Consider the following 16,914-nt stretch of genomic DNA (forward strand, 5'->3'; position numbering starts at 1 on the left):
CTTGTTAATGCTCCCTTTGTCGACCCACTCCTGCAGGAGCTTCCTGGTTAAACAAATATAACTGATGGTCAGGTGGAGGTGTTTTCCACAGAGTGAGACGCCTGTGAAGCAAATTGCCTCAAATCCCCTTAATAATGAGTAGGGTTTTTCCTTTTTTTTTATAGTCGGTAGTTTCACTTTGGAATACCAATGAAGGTCCTTAAAAAAACCAAAAAACACCAATGTTCAGAGTTAAAATATGAAGAAGCTGCTCAGCACTGATTTGTTATATACAGCAACGACTGAATTAAGAAGATGTAAAATGAAAGATGCAAGCAGTATGCAGAAAAACTGCTGGATATTTAAATCTGGAAGATTTCTTGTAAACTGCAGGCTGACACAAACCTTCTTCCCTGTTTCTAACAGAGATATCTGCAGCATTCAGGGGAAGTTTAAAGAGGAGCCACAATATTCAATTAATATGCTATATTCTGATAGATTAACAGGATATACAGTAAATCAGCTGGTTATTTGTGGGCCTGTAAAACAGAAGAAATAGCCATTTATATTTGAACCTACTGACTCAGTGACTTAAAAAGCATCAGTTCTGTCTGCTTTAAACCGTCCTGTCAAATAAAGGCATGAAAAATAATGAAAAAAATGTCTTAAATTCAGTTTAAGTGGATGAAACTTTGCTGGTGTAACAAAAACCAAAACTTTTCTCTTTTTTCAGCCTCGTAAGGCCAGTGCCACCTGCAGCTCGGCAACAGCGGCTGCTTCCAGCGGGCTAGACGACTGGAGTGCTCGGTCACCACGGCAACGTGACTCAGACCCCTCCCACTCTGACCTCACAACTCCCCCATCAACCAACAACAAGCCCCCTTCCCCTGCAGGAGCTGCCCTCATCCTGAGCAAACCCCCCTCCCCCTGCGCCCCAGGTATAACACACACATATGTACCTTGGCTCTAAGTCTGCACACTAAAATGTACCAATCTGCTTTATGAGGACTTAATTGTGTCCACACAGTGTGAGCTAATGTTTTTTCCTGACGTACCTGTATGTATCTCGGCCTGTGCAGGTCCCAGTAATCAGAGTCGTCACCATTTGGAGTACAGAGCCATCATGCAGGAGATGTCACCTACAGCGTTTGGTAAGCGTCACACACACTCATTCACACCTTTGAGGACCTTATTTTTTATACTGTGTGTTCCTGTGACGTGAGTCTGTCACACGGCCCTTTACAGGTCCATTCCACAGAGAGGTTCAGACTCCACGTTCACACATGTAAAACTGTTTGTCATTTCTGAATGGCCCAGACTGCAAAAGCTGCAGTTCCTCTAATGGCCACTTGAGGAAGTTCAATCAGTCCCCACAGACTTCCATATTAATATGTCTAACTTTACAGAAGAAATAAACATGTTTACAACCTCATACAAAACAAAGTTTTGGCTTCTATGTATAATTTCTTTCTCCATGGCAACAATAATTTTTATATAGAACTTCCTCCCACAATCATTTTGTTAAGGCTCGAAGGTTTGGGTCAACGCTGGTTGTGCTTTGCTAGCTGTCTGCTAGGCTTCACATCCACTAACTGAAGTTTGTGCTGTTGGCACCTCATGAAGCGTATTTACGGAAATTATCTGACAAATAATATTACTTTAGAAAGCTGTCTGATAAAGATGGACATGGCCACCGTGACATCACCCACTGATCTGCATTTTGAAGACTTAACATTAGCATGCTGGTGTTTTGGAGCCATAAGTTGGATTTGGATTGTAGGGTGGAATACTAATTTATCAGCAACTGTAGTCATCAAGTTGTCAGCCATCAGCACAGACCTCCTTACAGTAAGTCATAATATTTGTTTGATAACTTAATTTAAAACTGCTCCAAAAGTACAAACAGTAAAAAAAAAAAAAAAAAAAAACACGTCCAGTTCAGATAGCCACTGGCTACAGTTCCCTGTGCCTGACAGTCATGTGTGGCCATGTATCTGTGACTCAGCATTTAAAGCAGGTCATCCACTAATAAGAAAGTCAGGGGTTCATTCCTCAGATCCTCCACTCTGCATGTCAAGTGTCTTTGAGCAAGATACCTTGATGCATGCATCGTGATGTTTAAATAAATCCGCTTCCTCATTTATGAGGCATAGAAAAGTGCTTGTATGAATGTGTGTATGACTGGGTGAATGATGCTTTGTGGTAGAGTAGAAAAGTGCTACTCAAGTAGCCGTCCATTTACCATTTACTCTTAACCATAGCTTCCATTCAAAGGAAGCATGTGCATTTTCTTTGCACATGTGTAGAACAAATCTGGGTCAAATGCTGTTAGCTTAGTAGCATTAGCGTGCTAAGTTCCACCCTCCAGTCTAAATATGGTCACTTCTGGTTAAAAAAAACCCATCAATGTCGAGGCTTCAGAATGCAGATTGTAGACACCAGTCGGGGGCACATTACAAATGGTGTGGTCCTAGTTTTGCAGAGATGTCCCTCCAAGGTGTAAGTTTCCTCCTGGTCCTCAGAAAGACGGCTATAACCGTACACTCGTGTAGCTGACAGTCACTTTGTTTACAGTCAGTCCTCAACAGGAAGCAGCTGAGCCGTGTGTGTGTGTGTGTGTGTGTGTGTGTGTGTGTGTGTGTGTGTGTGTGTGTGTGAGGTTATCTGAGGACGTACATGCTGTTGTTGCTATGAAAAAACACACAGTTTTGTTGTTGTTGCTGTATGTGTAACAGTGTTATCACGTTTAACGCACAAAGCTGAATTCTGGAGTGTTTATCAAAGTACAAGATGATATTTAACTCATCAGGATGTCTCTCTGTGTGTCTCATATCAAATTGGCAATTACATGCAGAAACACACTGCATGTAATTGCCAATTTGACCCCATTCAATTACAGATCGTCTCATTTATGGCAAGTTTTTAATGACGGCTTTGGTTATGCTTCAGTCTTATTTTACAGTATAATAATAGCTTAATCAGGATAAAACGGATATGAACAAAACTGAACTTTGAGGGCGTTGTTTGAAAAAGGGTGGGAAATTGCAGCATTGTTATTTAAAAAGTCACCGTGTTACAAAATGTTAAAAATTGCAATAATATCGTATCATGAGTGAGGTATTGTTATAATAACTGTGTCATGAGTATCTGAGTCTCCCCTGATCCTGCTTTGACTGTTAGTTAAACTAAAAAGACAACGACACGTTTCTGTCATCGCGGTGAAGTGGCGTCCACTCAGCGCTGCGAAATCTGTACGCCAGCAGTTTAAAACAAGAAGACCGTAAAGTAATATCAGGACCGCTTTGCTGAGTCATTCACTCCATCTACCTAACACACAGTTCAGCTGTTGGTGAGCCGTGATTTCAGATGTTAGTCACCGAGCCTTTGTAAAGTGGAACATACTGCATTCATGGTGCACACTACTTACAAGTGCAACACATTAACCTCATCTCCTGTCATATATGTACGGGCCACTGGTTCCTGTTTCTTTTAGTCGGGTCCCGATAGTTCCCAAAACCATGTTTGTGTCAACATGTATGTAGACACTGTTATTACTTATTTGAAGCGCTTTGGTTAGTGTCATGATGGTTTTTGGAGCCATGAGTGAAACATTTAGATGAGAGGGTGAAGTGTTATCAGCTAACTTGAACTTGCAAGCTGCAATTAAAGGACATAGATTCCTGCTAATTAATGTTATGTAACTGACTAATAACATAATAAAACTCCATTCGCCTAAAGTGAAGCACAGATGTCTTTGATGTTATGTTAGCACAGTTAACCACACCGCAGATGCGATTTTTTTTTATCAGTTAGTTTCATTAAAAATGCTCTCAAAGACACCAGCAACACAAATATGGTGACAGTTCAGTTATTTCAATTGGTGAAAGAAAACTTTAGCATTTAGGAAGGAGCATCTACTTCGCACCTAAAGTGGCCTCGCCCCTAATTCTAAAAGATGCATGAGTTTGGGGCAGAAGAGTTGTCAGACCTGGTGGCTGTGGCTGAGAGGGGGGTCACAGAGTTATCCACCTCCTGTAAGGCTCAGACACACAGGTGAGACAGAGTCCTCAGGCAGATCGTTCAATGAACGATGTCTTTTCAAAAACAAATCTCAGAGAAAGTCACCCTCTCACCTTGTATTGAACTTATGGTAATGTAATCAGTTAGCTTCAACTGGTGCCAATAAGTGCTGTCAAAAGCCAAAGAGGAAGAAAAGTTACAATTTCCTTCCAGAAGCAGTCAAAGTGGCAGAAACTTGAGTGGTTTTGTCTCTGGTTCTTGAATAAAACAAACTCCACCTGATAGCAGAGCAGCTATCAATACACACTGTGCTAATATAAATTAAGTACATAAGAAATCCTGATATCGGGCTTGATTAAACTCGACCTATTCGCCTTTTACTAGAGTTGATCATTAGCTTATTTGTAAGTTCATCACAAGCTTCCAAACATGTGTTAATGAGTTTAAACTAAAGATGGGCAGACCGTGACCCTCCCAGAAGCAGCTCAACTGACAGAAACTTGAGTGGTGTCTTTGTTTGACCATTTTCTCCTCAGCTTTACATGATGAACAATGTAACTGAGAGCAGGGGAGATAAATGAATGCAATTTTTTCCTTGAGTAGTTCAGCTTTAAATATGCTTATTAGCATGTTCTGTTTATCAAAAGCTTCCTAACACATGTTAATGAGTTTAAACTAGATGGCCAGGCAGCGAGGGACCACTCCTAAAATTAGTTAATCAACACTTGAGAGTCATTGTCATCGTTTGATCAGTTTCTCCTTGAGAGTGTAACCAAGAGCAGAGGAGAGAAAGTTCGGACTCACTGCGCTGAAATAAAACTGCTGCATGTAAATTGGTGAAATTACATGAACAAATTTTGGTGTCTTGTGTTCATTTGAGACTCCGATCAACAGCAGGTTTCACTGACCACATGTTTACTGCCGCATGCTCATCTTTAATTGGCCAGATAAAATTCCCAAGCGATTAGTCATAAAAATAAAGTAAATCTTTGTTTTTGTGTAAAATCTCACTGCCCTCTGCTGTGCTTCTGTGTCACCTCCTCCAGGTTTCCTGACACGCTCACAGCTTTAGGAGCTTCGTTTTCAGTGGTTCAGAACTTGTTTGTTTTTTAAAGTTTAAAGTTTTGACACATCCCGGTGGAGCTAGATGGATAGCGGTGTGCATTATCGTTTGAAAGATATTTGTTTGTGTTTATGGCAAATGCCAGATTAATGCAACCGCAGCAAAAGAAGTCACAACTGCAAAGATAGAAATAACAAAGTGCTCTGTAACAGCAGCACTCAAATCGCCGCAAAGTACAAGCAACACATGCCTGGATTTGTCCAGCAGAGATGGACCAGATGGTCGTTCTGCAGGCGCGAGACGTCCCGATCGTAGTTGGTCGTATTCGCTTTTCCATCACCTCTCGGGACTTGCTGACTCTCGTTACTGTTGTTGGCTGTTGTTCCTGCAAACTCAGGGAGATATTTAAAACCTCATTACATTTGCTCTGATTATCAGAAAAGAAAAAGACAAAGTTGAAACCCTCTCTGCAGGAGTAGTTTTTCTACCAGCATCAAACTACTCAAAGTATAAGCATTATAATCATTTCCTGTAAATCTGTTTAACAACTATCACTCTCCCTGAATTTTCACAATAGACTGCAATAGTTCACCGTTCACAGCTGATAGACAGCCAGACCCCGGCTTGATTAACTGGGAACTATTCAGCTTTTGTCAGAGCTGATAACAAACTGTTTGTGCATCAAAAGCTTCCTGACACGTGATAATTAGCTTAACACCAAAAGATGGATAGACAGAGACTGAGCCCCACTCCCCAAAAATAAAGCAGAAACTCTGACTGGACGAGCTTTGTCTCCATCTGACCAGAAGCTACAGACACACTGTGAGACTAACACAACTTTAAATGAGGGCGAATGACACTTTCACTGTGTTGAGCTCAGTCATTTAGGTAAATAGCATTAAGTTGTTTTTAGTGTCCATATGTAGTCTTCAAACTGATTTCCTCATAAAAAACCACTGCAGGACGTCACATCTGAGGCCAGCGCTCAGTGCCCAGCTTATCCTTATAGTAACCGATACCATTCAGGGAATCGTGCTTCATTATTTTAGGCATTTTTGTTAATGTCACTGTTTGTTGCTCTGCATCACCTCCTCCTTTCTGACACTTTCACACCAAACCTGAGGGGATTTTTCATTTCTTTTGTGGCTCAGCAGCCACAGGTCTGTCACTTTAGGCGTTGATTAATTCAGCTGTTTGTTAATTGAGCTTTAATTCAATTTTGACAAACTTATGACGACCCGAGCTTCTTTGACCGTGACCTCATCTGCTTTTTTATTTTTTTATTTTTGAAAGAGCCTCTTGTCTTTTTTGACACGGTGCCCTGCTTTGTCCCTTTGGTTTTGAGGCTTGAACAGACCCGAGCACCCGAAACCTATTCAGGTGTCGTTGTCAATGTCTCTGGCTTTTTATTAACACCGTTCACGCTCAGCGGGTGTTTAAGATATGATTTTTCAAACTTATGATGTAGAGCAGCAGTCCCCAACCTCTTTTGCGCCACGGACCGGCCATTAAGGTGTCACGGATAAATACAACAAAATAAAATGATACGACCAAGACAAAAACGGTGGTATTCTGTAAATATATAATAAACGCGAATTCACTGTGTAAGTGTGTTTATTATTAGCAGCGTCCTCCTGAAATGCACCAACAACATTGAGAGTAACATCCTCCTCTCTGCCCCTTAATGCTCTCTGGTTGCTATGGTAACGCCTAAAAATGTCTTTCAAAATAAGACACAACTACAACACGGGAAAAGACCCAGAGAAACAGAGTTAACAACAAAAACACTGAAAACCATAAATTTCACACCCGAGCCACAACTCTCGCGGCCCGGTACCAAACAACGCATGGACTGGTACCGGTCTGTGGCCCGGGGTTTGGGGACCGCTGATGTAGAGGACAGCCCATGGGCTCACACTGCAGAGACGTTTGGTCAGTTTTCATCGCGTTCCTCCTGCCATGTCACCAAATGACACGATGAGCATTTCAACTTTTACTGAGAACATTTTGACCCCATACCAAGTCTAACATCGTGTATGGCTAAACATGAAAGCTTATTATAACACCTGGGAGAACAGCCACACTGTTAATTTTGCTGGAAATAATTTGGACTGTCTTTAACTCTCAACACTCCCTCTGTCTTTGTTTGCATTGGGACCTGAAGGAGCATCTGCACATGAAAAAGGCAAATGATGTCAGACTTAACGAGCAGATCATGTTGCAGATAATATCTGGGGTGTTCATATTAACTGTCACCATCATAAATTAAACCTTGCGCGCTAAAAGAACCCCAAAGTGCTTCAGACTGCTGTGAGTACTGTCACAAACAAAAAAGTACTGTCCCTCAGCTGGCTTCCTGAAGCTAGCAAATGAAGTAAGGTTTGTTTCAGAGTGTGAGAGTTTTGATCTGAACTGCAGAGGTGGATGTGAGCAGAGCAGGTCTGTGTATTAAAAGTTCTCATATGTTTTGTGTGTTTGTGTTTCAGGCCTGACAGACTGGGAGGACGACGAGATCCTGGCGTCGGTGCTGGCGGTGTCTCAGCAGGAGTACCTGGACAAAATCAAGCACCAGAGCGCCGCCATGCATCGAGAGAGAGAGCCATCACCCGACAGCAGCTGATAACTGGCCCGATACGCACAAAACAAAACAAAAAAACGCGCACACACAACAACAATGACCCTTCAACCCCAGCATCCCAACCCCACCATTACTCTCCTGCCCCTCCCCCACTTCACCTCTGACCCACTGAAGGAGCTCCACCAGGGAAAAAATAAAACATCCAACAATGATGCACTTTTTTTTTTTTTTGGTTCCTCATCGGCTCATATCTCTCTGTTTCCACTCCGTCGACTCTCTTCCCTGCTTCCCATCTCACTTCCTCTTCCTTGCCTCTTTTTTTTTTTTCTGTCTTTTCGTTTCCTGGTTACCACTCGGACGGAGCTCGGTCTTAACGCTGACTCGGCGTCAGCTGTAATTTGTACTTTTTGACATTTAAACATCGTTCTGGGCAGCTTTGAATTTTAATCCTCGTGTTTAGGGATGTACTGAAATATTGACGGGAGATCTGCATCGCCTGCTGCCGACCTTACTGACTGCCGTTTGACGGCGTTCAGCGACGACAGCGGCAGACGTTTGCGCATTTGTTTCACTTCAGTTTCGTCCAGGCTAAATGTATAAAAAGTAGTGATATGAAGAGCTGAAAGACTTTAAGTTTTGATTCAGTGAGTTTTTTGTTGTTTTTATACAATGAAGGTTCCTTTGCATAAATAAAATAAAATAATTAATAAAAAACTTAAATAAACAAACATTGGTATCAGTATCAGCTGTAGGACAAATTGTACTTGTAAACATTGGCCCAGAATTTTGCAATCGGTACATTTCTACTCTTTGAAATCAGGCCGTTAGCTCTGCAGCTAACATCATCATTGGTTTGAATGAAGAACGCTAATCAGAAGTGGGGGGAAAAAATGGCGGCCAGTTGGTTGTTTGTGCGTCAGGGTCCTGGAGGCTAACGCAATTACCTGAAGTCTTACACCACTAACAAGCTATATTTACAGTTAGCTTAATTAAAGAAGGTGTGTTTGTTAGCTTTTTTTTCCCTCCCCACTTATCGTAGCACACGTTATGCTAGTTAGAATTGTTTCTTTGGCCCTTTTGTTACTCATGCTGGTAGCCATTCTGCGTCAGGGAATGACTGCATTTTAAAACTTGATCATGCTAATCAGGATTGGAAATATTTAACAATGTTAAGGTTAAGTTAGCATGCTCGTCCGTGAGCAGGCTATCACTTGAAGTCTTACTGTTTTAAGGCTAGGTCATTAGCAGCGCTGCTAATAAACGGAGTCGCTGTTAGCTTAGCAATCAGTAGCAAAGTAGTAATTTTTCCTTCTGGCAGTTGTTTTGCGTGAAGATTGCTAGTCCCATAATCATTGTGTTTAGGCTAAGTTACCCAAAGTCTTTAGCGAGCAAGCTATCACACAAAAAAGTCTTATTATGTTTTAATGCTAGCTAAGCTTAGCTTGGCTGTAAAAAGCCAAACCAACCCTCCACCGCTACTGGCGGCCATTTTATGTCGACACATTTACTTTCTAAAACAGAAAAAGCGCCCCCAGCTTCACGGCCTGTAACATCCCCCCCACAACCCATTCCTCTTTTTGTCTTTCTCCTCTTCCTCCTCTACCTTCATCATCATCATCGGACTTATTTAGCTGCATGTTTAATTGACCACGACCAATATCATCATAGAGAAAAGCGTAAAAAAACCAACAAAAAAAACAGAGAAAAATAGAGAGAATTGTCATACTTATCCTCTTAATGATTGATTACTGTTGTTATTATTAATAATATAAGTTTGTTTTATTTTATTTTCTCGTTTGGGATGAAAAAACTTTTTCTTGGAATAAAAAGAGGAAAATGTTTCTGAAAAAATGTGGTTTCTTTTTTCTTTTCCTTCTCCTTTTCACTAAAGTGTAGCCAAAGGCTACATTCACACTGCAGGCGAAAGCGCATCAAATCTGACTTTTTTGACCCTATGCGACCCATATCCGATCATGGTGTGACAGTGTGAACGGCACAAATCCGATATTTTCAAATCCGATCTGGGTCACTTTCGTATGTGGTACTGAATCCGATACATATCTGATGTTTTAGAAAGTGACCGCTGTTTGAATAGTCATGTCGCATTAAATCCGTCTTTTACGTCACCGACACAAGACAGACACCAATTATCAGCACCGGAGAAGCGCCCGAGAAGACATCGCGAACACTTCCTGGCCATCCAGTGAAAGTGTTGGGAAGACAACGTTGGAGAAATGCAAACATTTTCTTTGTACTGTATAATCTGCAGATTCTGACAGAAATTGCAACTATCCTTTGAAGCACCGCTCCTCTAAAACAGCAATAAGGATCATTATTAGGCCATATGTAAATAACGAAATAACTTTATAACTTAAAGCAAAAACGTAACGTCCGAAACAAGTCTTTATATTAAGGGCCATCAGTCACACAATGCTGTTTGGTCTGGGTCTAAACAGAGCGCGTTGTGTGTGACGTCTTCTTTTGCGCATGCGGGCCGGTTTGAGGGTTCACACTAGAGCGCGTTTGCTGTCACATTGTATTTGTAGTGTGAAGAAGCAGACAAAAAATCAGTTTTGATCAAAAAATCTGAATAGAGCACTAAGACCTGCAGAGTGAACGTAGCCAAAGTGATGGAGGTCATTCTATTATACGTATAAAAACACCAGAACGAGAGACAGGGTAATATACCGAAAGAGTGGAAAGATATCACAAGTTTGAATCCAGATGAGAAGTTGTGGTTTAATGATTCTGCGATGGACCTAAATTTACTCTTTACCCTGTAAAGAAGACACTTTTTGACACAGGACTTGTATATCAACAAAGATGTGGTTTGATGAAGTTCTGGGTTTTTCCAATTGTAGCTGTATTAAGTCGTGTAGGTAGAGGTCACCCTCACTAACTTCTGACACAAACCCGGTCCTTTTGTTCTGGACTGAAATATGACAAGAAGCAGTCAGTTCAGAAAAGAGAAACAACAGTTAACCTTGTCTCACAAACACAAAGTTAAACCAACAAAAAGCCAACACTATATTAGTGTGATTAACTAATGCAGCTTTCTCTCTGACCTCTGTGTTCCTCTCTGATTTACAAATGAAACAATGAGTTCCAGTAAGAATATGAATCATTGATGTTTAAGAGCAGTTGCTTCTGTTTGCTTTTTAGCACCTCAGAAACATGAGAAAGTTGGGGGGGGGTCAGTCAGCATTTTGAGAAATTAACTCGAAATTTTAAGTTATAGATGGCAAAAAATAAAAATCAGTGGCGGAAGCAAGCTGCCATGGACTGGTGTTAGAGCTCGGCCATCATGTAACTACAGTGCTGAGTACTTATCCTCTGATGAGGGCCACAAAGTATTACTAGTGAAACTGAGGTTTGTGAACAAATTCATCAGATCACGACTTGGATGAAATCTTTTTCTGCATTAGCAGTGGAGTAAAATCTGCTTTGTCCTTCTTACAGTCCTGTGATCCATTATGATCCATTTTCACCAGTTAGCCAGAGAATGAGACGGTACTCAAAGAAAGGTCAGATATGGAAGAACAGCAAAACTTTTTATTTGAGGCAAAGCTTTCAGTAGCTTTTATTAAATTTGACTGGTGGTTGTAAACATGCATGCTACTGCTTTAAAATTACTAACTTCTCAAAGCTTTCTGTGTTTACTTTTACCCCCCCCCCCCCCCCCCCCCTTTACAGGTAATTGAACCAATAAAAAAAGTTGTTCTCTTTTAGTCCAAAGAAAACGGATTAAAACAATAAATCAGCTGTATTTACAGCACTTAGACAAACACACAGCACTTATAATAATAATAATAATAATAATAAACTTAATAAGCATAAGAGCATGAGCACTATCAGCAGCAAAGGTGTTTTAAGCTTTTAAAAGAGGCGCAGGCAGCGTTTTTTATTTAAATGTGACAGTTTGTATGTTCCTGTAAACGCCAAATTAATTTGTAAAAAGCCCTGCAGGATGGTTTAAAGTCTAAGAAAGGTTTTAGCTTCGTGCTGGGGGAAAGTTTAAAACTTTTTAAAAATCTGACGTCAGTTAAATGATGGGATTACTTGATTCTGTGGTAAGAAGCTCAGACTGAGCAGCTTCATTAGGTTCAGGGGCAGTCTGCGGTCCTCTCGGACGGATTCTTGGCACTCACTTGTCTTATTTTGACCTTCTCGTAATTATCGCTTTCACCGTTTAAAAATACCGCATTTATAATGAGGCGCGACCCCAGTCAGCAGGTAACAAAACTTCGTCACTTTGACAGAAGCTCAACAAAACGACTCTTTGAGGAACCGCTGGTTTCGGTGTGTGCGCGCGTGCGTGTCCCTGAGGGGAAACCGCCCCGCTCTTTCCCGTCAAGATATCAGCGCGCGCTTCCTCCGATAGTTCGTTGAAACAAATTCTACGAATTCTTCTCGCGGGATTTGAATATTCATGAAGGCGCGACTTGAATGTAGCCGGTTCAAAACATTGAGCACACGGCTCCGCTGATTGACACGGCTGATTGGACAGTGAGGGCGTAGTGGGCGGGGCTGCGTTAGATAGCTTTAAATAAGGAACAAAACACTGTAGTAGAGCAGCGAAGGCGGTCAACAGAGACGGAGCGGGTTACCAGGGTTTTGACTCTTCTGTGAACGCGTTTCCACCGCATTAACCAGGAGTAAATATATTTAAAGGACTTTTTCGGGATTTTAAAAGCATAACGCTTTAATCGGTTAAAGACGGAAAATCATCATTAAAAATCTGAAGAGCTATTCCGCCCACAGAAGAATGGACTTTTATTAACTTCAACTAGACGGAACACTTTATAAAATGCTGGATAAGAGAGCCATGGAGTTCGACTTGGAGGAAGAAGTCCGAGGAAAGAACGGTGAGAACTACAAGAAAGGTTATATGTGTGATTAAACATGTCAAATAAGGACGTGTAAACTGGTTTAATTTGCCTCCAAAACGCAGTAGCTGCTTTTGCACGCTGCAGCCAGACTGCATGCAAAAAAACAGCGATTTTAACAGCCCGCTCAGGGGCTGTGAAACGTTTAAAAAACGCTGAAATTTAAAAAGGGAAACCGTTAAAGGTGGCGCCTTTAAAATATTATATATTAAGTCCCGCTGGATCTGTTGGAGTGCATTGGTCCGACATTATAAACGATTATTTCGGTTATTTTAGTTTAAGAAACTGGAATATCAGACAGATATCCGAGTTGTAAATTAAAAATAATTGTGCGCAGTGACGTTTTTTGTGTACAACGGTAGAAATCTTAAGGTATTTTGAGTTTGTGTTGTCTTGTTGGGGGATGTACGGTCTGTAAGTGTGAGCCATGCACTGATGTGACCCTTGTGTTTTGGCCCTCAGTGAAGGAGCCCTTCCTCAGTCAGTATCGCTGCGGTCCTCTCCTCGGCAGCGGAGGTTTCGGCTCCGTGTTTTCAGGCCAGAGGCTCTCCGATGGACTACAGGTAAATAATACCCGCCTGTGTTTGTTCATTATAAGAGATGCGCCTTTTCTCCGTTATTATTGCTCGAGAATTCGATTATTTAATATTTTACTCCTTTTTGTCCATCCAGGTTGCCATTAAGCAAATTGCCGTTGACAGAGTTCAAAAGTGGACCAGACTGGTGAGTGATAATTTATTTTTAAACTAAATGTGTACCAAAACGCACGAGGTGTTTTGAGTGACGCCTGTAAACAAAGCTCAGATTGTTTAGCTCCGCCCTCTGCCGGTGGCTCAGGTGAACTGCAGCTGTGGGCGGTGGTTGGGAAATGTGTAACGTCACGGTTTGGTAAATGACACCTCAGGATTTCCCCACTATCACCACCACCTCTTTATTCATTATTATTCATTGCGAATTCATTTGGGTTTCCCCACCAAGGCAAAAAACACCTGAAGCCACCTGCAGGCGAGGATTCAGGGCACAAAAACACCAGGTTGGAGTTTCTGATTTTAAAACCCAAACGTGTGACTCAGAAAGTCCTGAAAACAGAGTCAGTTAATTTGCATACTAGTATCAGTCACTGTGATTTCCGCTATGACTCATTTAAAAACTAGAAATTAAAAAACAAAAACAAAAATTAGGACATGATCTACTTCTACTACTACAGATTATTTCTTTATAATTTATCAATCTTCCTCTTTCCTCCCCCCAGCCAGATGAGGTCAATCCTGTTCCGATGGAGATTGCTCTGCTGCAGCAGCTGTCAGAGGACGGGGGCCACCCTGGGGTCATCCGCATGCTGGACTGGTTCGAGGTGGAGGGGCGGGGCTTCCTGCTGGTGATGGAGAGGCCGCCGCACTGCCAGGATTTGTTCGACTTCATCACGGAGAGAGGAGCGCTGTCAGAAAGCCTCGCACTCAGGTTTGCGCTCCCGTCCGCCACCTTTGAATGATGCTACTGCGTTCTGCTGAGGTCACTGACATTTTCGCTAACGTCCTGGTTCTTTGTTCTTCCCGATAGGATTTTCCATCAGGTGGTCGAAGCGCTTCGATTCATTCACTCCCGCGGCGTCGTGCACCTGGACATCAAAGACGAGAACATAGTGATAGACACGAGAACGATGGATATCAAGATCATAGACTTCGGGTCGGGGGCGGTGCTTAAGGACACGCCGTACAGAGAGTTTCAAGGTACCCAGTCACTCTACACCCATAGCTTCTTCTCAACCTCCCCCTACAAAACCCCTCTCAGTGCCTCCAAGTTTCACGTTGTAACCCTCCTCGTCTCACTTCCTGCGTCCTTAGGAACTCGGGTCTACAGCCCCCCTGAGTGGATCGCATCGCAGTGCTACGAGGCCGTCCCCCTCACCGTCTGGTCTCTGGGGGTTCTGCTCTTTGACATGGTCTGCGGCGACATTCCCTTTGAGCACGACATGGAGATTTACAGAGCCTGCCCCAGTTTCACCAGGCGGGTGTCAAAAGGTGAGCATCAGGTTCTTCTCAACAGGAGTTTCCTCCTGACTGGGGTTCAGGGTCACATGACCCCCTCCTAAATATGTGGTCCAGTTTTTCACATCCTTTCTCTTTTGTTTTTTCCACCAGGATGCCAGTCTCTGATTCGCTGGTGTTTATCCTTCCAGCCGGAGGATCGTCCCACTCTGGAGGAGATTCTGTCGCATCCCTGGATGAAGGCAGGAAATGACAAAGAGGAAGAGGAGGAGGAAGAGGAGAGGGGAGGCCTGCGTGAGGAGCACGGCTCCCTTCCCTGTCAATCCCTTTGAAGTGTCAGGACTCTGGACTGTTAAGGACTTTAGGATCGTCGATTGGGCGCGTTCCTGATCCGTTTCCTGTTTGTCACATTAAACCTGGCGGCACCTTCGTCTGGAAGTTATTTATCTCAGCTGGTTTGCCTATTTATTGATTATTTATTTTGGCCCAGGGTTTGTTCCAGCTGTTCCGGGACTGAAATTTAAAAGTTCGGACGGACAACCGGCTCCCCCTACAGGACAGAGGTCACATAAGTAATCACAACGGAGCTGCTGCTGTGATGGAAGTTGCTGATCTGCAGCTCTTCTGATAATCTTTCGGGTTGTTTGAATCGACTCTGAGGACGACAAACACTGACTTTATTTATTTTATTATTTTTATTTTATTTTTATGTGCCACAGAAGAAATTCGACACAAACACCTGCTGTTACTTTACACCGTGAAGCTGAGTTTTTTGAGGTGATACTGATTCACTTTAATCTTAACACTGTTTTCAAAGGAAATTCAGCCTCTTTATTTTAATTTTTTAATTTTTTTTTTTAAGCTGAAACCTGCAAGCTGTGACTTTTTTTCAATCACGCTTCAGGTCACTGAGTCACTCTCAGTTTCAGCTTCGATTTATCAGTAAAATGAAAATTCTGTGTTTTTAATATGGAAAAAAGACTTTTTCATTTTCTGATGTGAAGGTGGGGATTTTTTTTTTTTTTCCCACGTCCTGTTTTTGTTGCGGATGTGCTGCCTCTGTAGATACTTATGTATTCGGTTTTTCTATGGTGAAAAGAAGAGAAAGTGAGTCATCGGGGTCACTTGGTTCAGTTTATTTACATTAAATAGAGAGTTTGGATCAAAAGCAAAACAAAACCGATCCAACGTTTGAATAAAAGATTCATTCATTTCATCATGTTGTTCTATTTTTTTGTCTTTATTTAATAATAATAATAATAATGGATTGCATTTATATAGCACTTTTCGAGACCCTCAAAGCGCTTTACAATTCCACTATTCAGTCACTCTCACATTCACACACTGGTGGAGGCAGCTACAGTTGTAGCCACAGCTGCCCTGGGGCAGACTGACAGAAGCGAGGCTGCCATATTGCGCCATCGGCCCCTCTGACCATGTGCTCAGAGCGAACCTGCTCTCACTTGTGAAGACAACGCAGTCCTAGAACTGGACCTCGTAGCTCTTATGTCAACTCCAAACAAGCTGCACGACGCTGGGCTGTGAGCACAGAGTCTGTGTCTGAGCAGTGCTTTTAATTTGCTTTTTCATGTAATAAGCTGCTGCACCAAAACTAAGCAGTTAAATGTCGTTGTTTATATTAAACACTCCTATTAGCTCAGGAGGACTGTGAGGTTATGTCACCTTAGTCTTGTGTCTAAGAGCAGAGATCAGTGTCTGTGAGTGCTGTGGGAGGTGAAGTGGTTTTCCTCGACCTGCCAAAGAAGCCCCGAGGTGAAGCTTCAGAAGAAACTGGTTTGAAACTTGAAGCGCTTGATTGGTGACTTGTTAAAACTGGAAATGCTGCCTCGCTGCACAACATGCAATCAAGAAGAGTTACTGAAATGCACATGAGGTGCTTTACTGCATTACTTTAAGTATGTACTGTACAACAATCCAGCAGGAAAAACTACTTTTACAAAGAGAAACATGAAATATAAAACAATGAATATAGGTATACGTCACAAATATGACATAAAAATGATAACAAGTATTTTTTTAGTCACTTAGTAACTGTAGTGACAGAAATGTCAACAAACTCAAGTGCAACTGTAAGAACCTTTGAGACAAAGTTGTTAATGATATAATTGTTGAATACAAATTTAAATTAATAAGAGGAAAATTCAAAATTTGGGATTTACTGAATTAAAACTGTGAGAGGGAAATTTTTAAATTATCAAATCAAAAACGTCCAAAATAAAATGAAATGATTAACATTAAAGATAAAACTTTACATTTTAATGTAGAAAATCAAATCCATGTAAATAAAAACAGTGCGTGATTACTATGAAATCAATTAAAATTGATTGATTGTAATTAAAAATCGAATAATTATGAGAAGCAATCATGGATATGTCAGCT

General features: G+C 41.7%; 2 protein-coding genes across 3 annotated transcripts in view; both read left to right on the forward strand.

The window, feature by feature from the left end:
• Nucleotides 1-9,095, forward strand: part of otud5a (OTU deubiquitinase 5a) — a 38,972-nt gene extending 29,877 nt beyond the window's left edge. For both annotated transcript variants that reach the window (XM_082518608.1, XM_082518607.1), the window contains exons 7-9: nt 713-917; nt 1,059-1,130; nt 7,549-9,095. In XM_082518608.1, the coding sequence (XP_082374734.1) occupies nt 713-917; nt 1,059-1,130; nt 7,549-7,682 (411 nt within the window). In that variant the 3' untranslated portion in view covers nt 7,683-9,095. The remainder of the gene's footprint in view (nt 1-712; nt 918-1,058; nt 1,131-7,548) is intronic.
• Nucleotides 9,096-11,659: 2,564 nt separating this feature from the next.
• Nucleotides 11,660-15,730, forward strand: pim2 (Pim-2 proto-oncogene, serine/threonine kinase). Its single transcript, XM_082519099.1, has 7 exons — nt 11,660-12,505; nt 12,989-13,089; nt 13,199-13,249; nt 13,779-13,987; nt 14,087-14,256; nt 14,371-14,547; nt 14,668-15,730. The coding sequence occupies exons 1-7, from the start codon at nt 12,448-12,450 to the stop codon at nt 14,844-14,846; spliced, it is 945 nt and encodes a 314-aa protein (XP_082375225.1). The 5' UTR covers nt 11,660-12,447; the 3' UTR covers nt 14,847-15,730.
• Nucleotides 15,731-16,914: the final 1,184 nt, after the last annotated feature.

Source organism: Aulonocara stuartgranti (genome assembly GCF_965226115.1).
Source record: "Aulonocara stuartgranti genome assembly, chromosome: 20".
In the NCBI taxonomy this organism is placed as follows: domain Eukaryota; kingdom Metazoa; phylum Chordata; class Actinopteri; order Cichliformes; family Cichlidae; genus Aulonocara; species Aulonocara stuartgranti.

Bases quoted from the DNA above. Each gene is read 5' to 3' on its own strand.
- pim2 (XM_082519099.1), top strand. From the start codon at position 12,448: ATGCTGGATAAGAGAGCCATGGAGTTCGACTTGGAGGAAGAAGTCCGA. The intron at 13,090-13,198 runs GTAAATAATACC...TTGTCCATCCAG, and splicing joins GGCTCTCCGATGGACTACAG to GTTGCCATTAAGCAAATTGC. The intron at 13,988-14,086 runs GTTTGCGCTCCC...TCTTCCCGATAG, and splicing joins TCAGAAAGCCTCGCACTCAG to GATTTTCCATCAGGTGGTCG.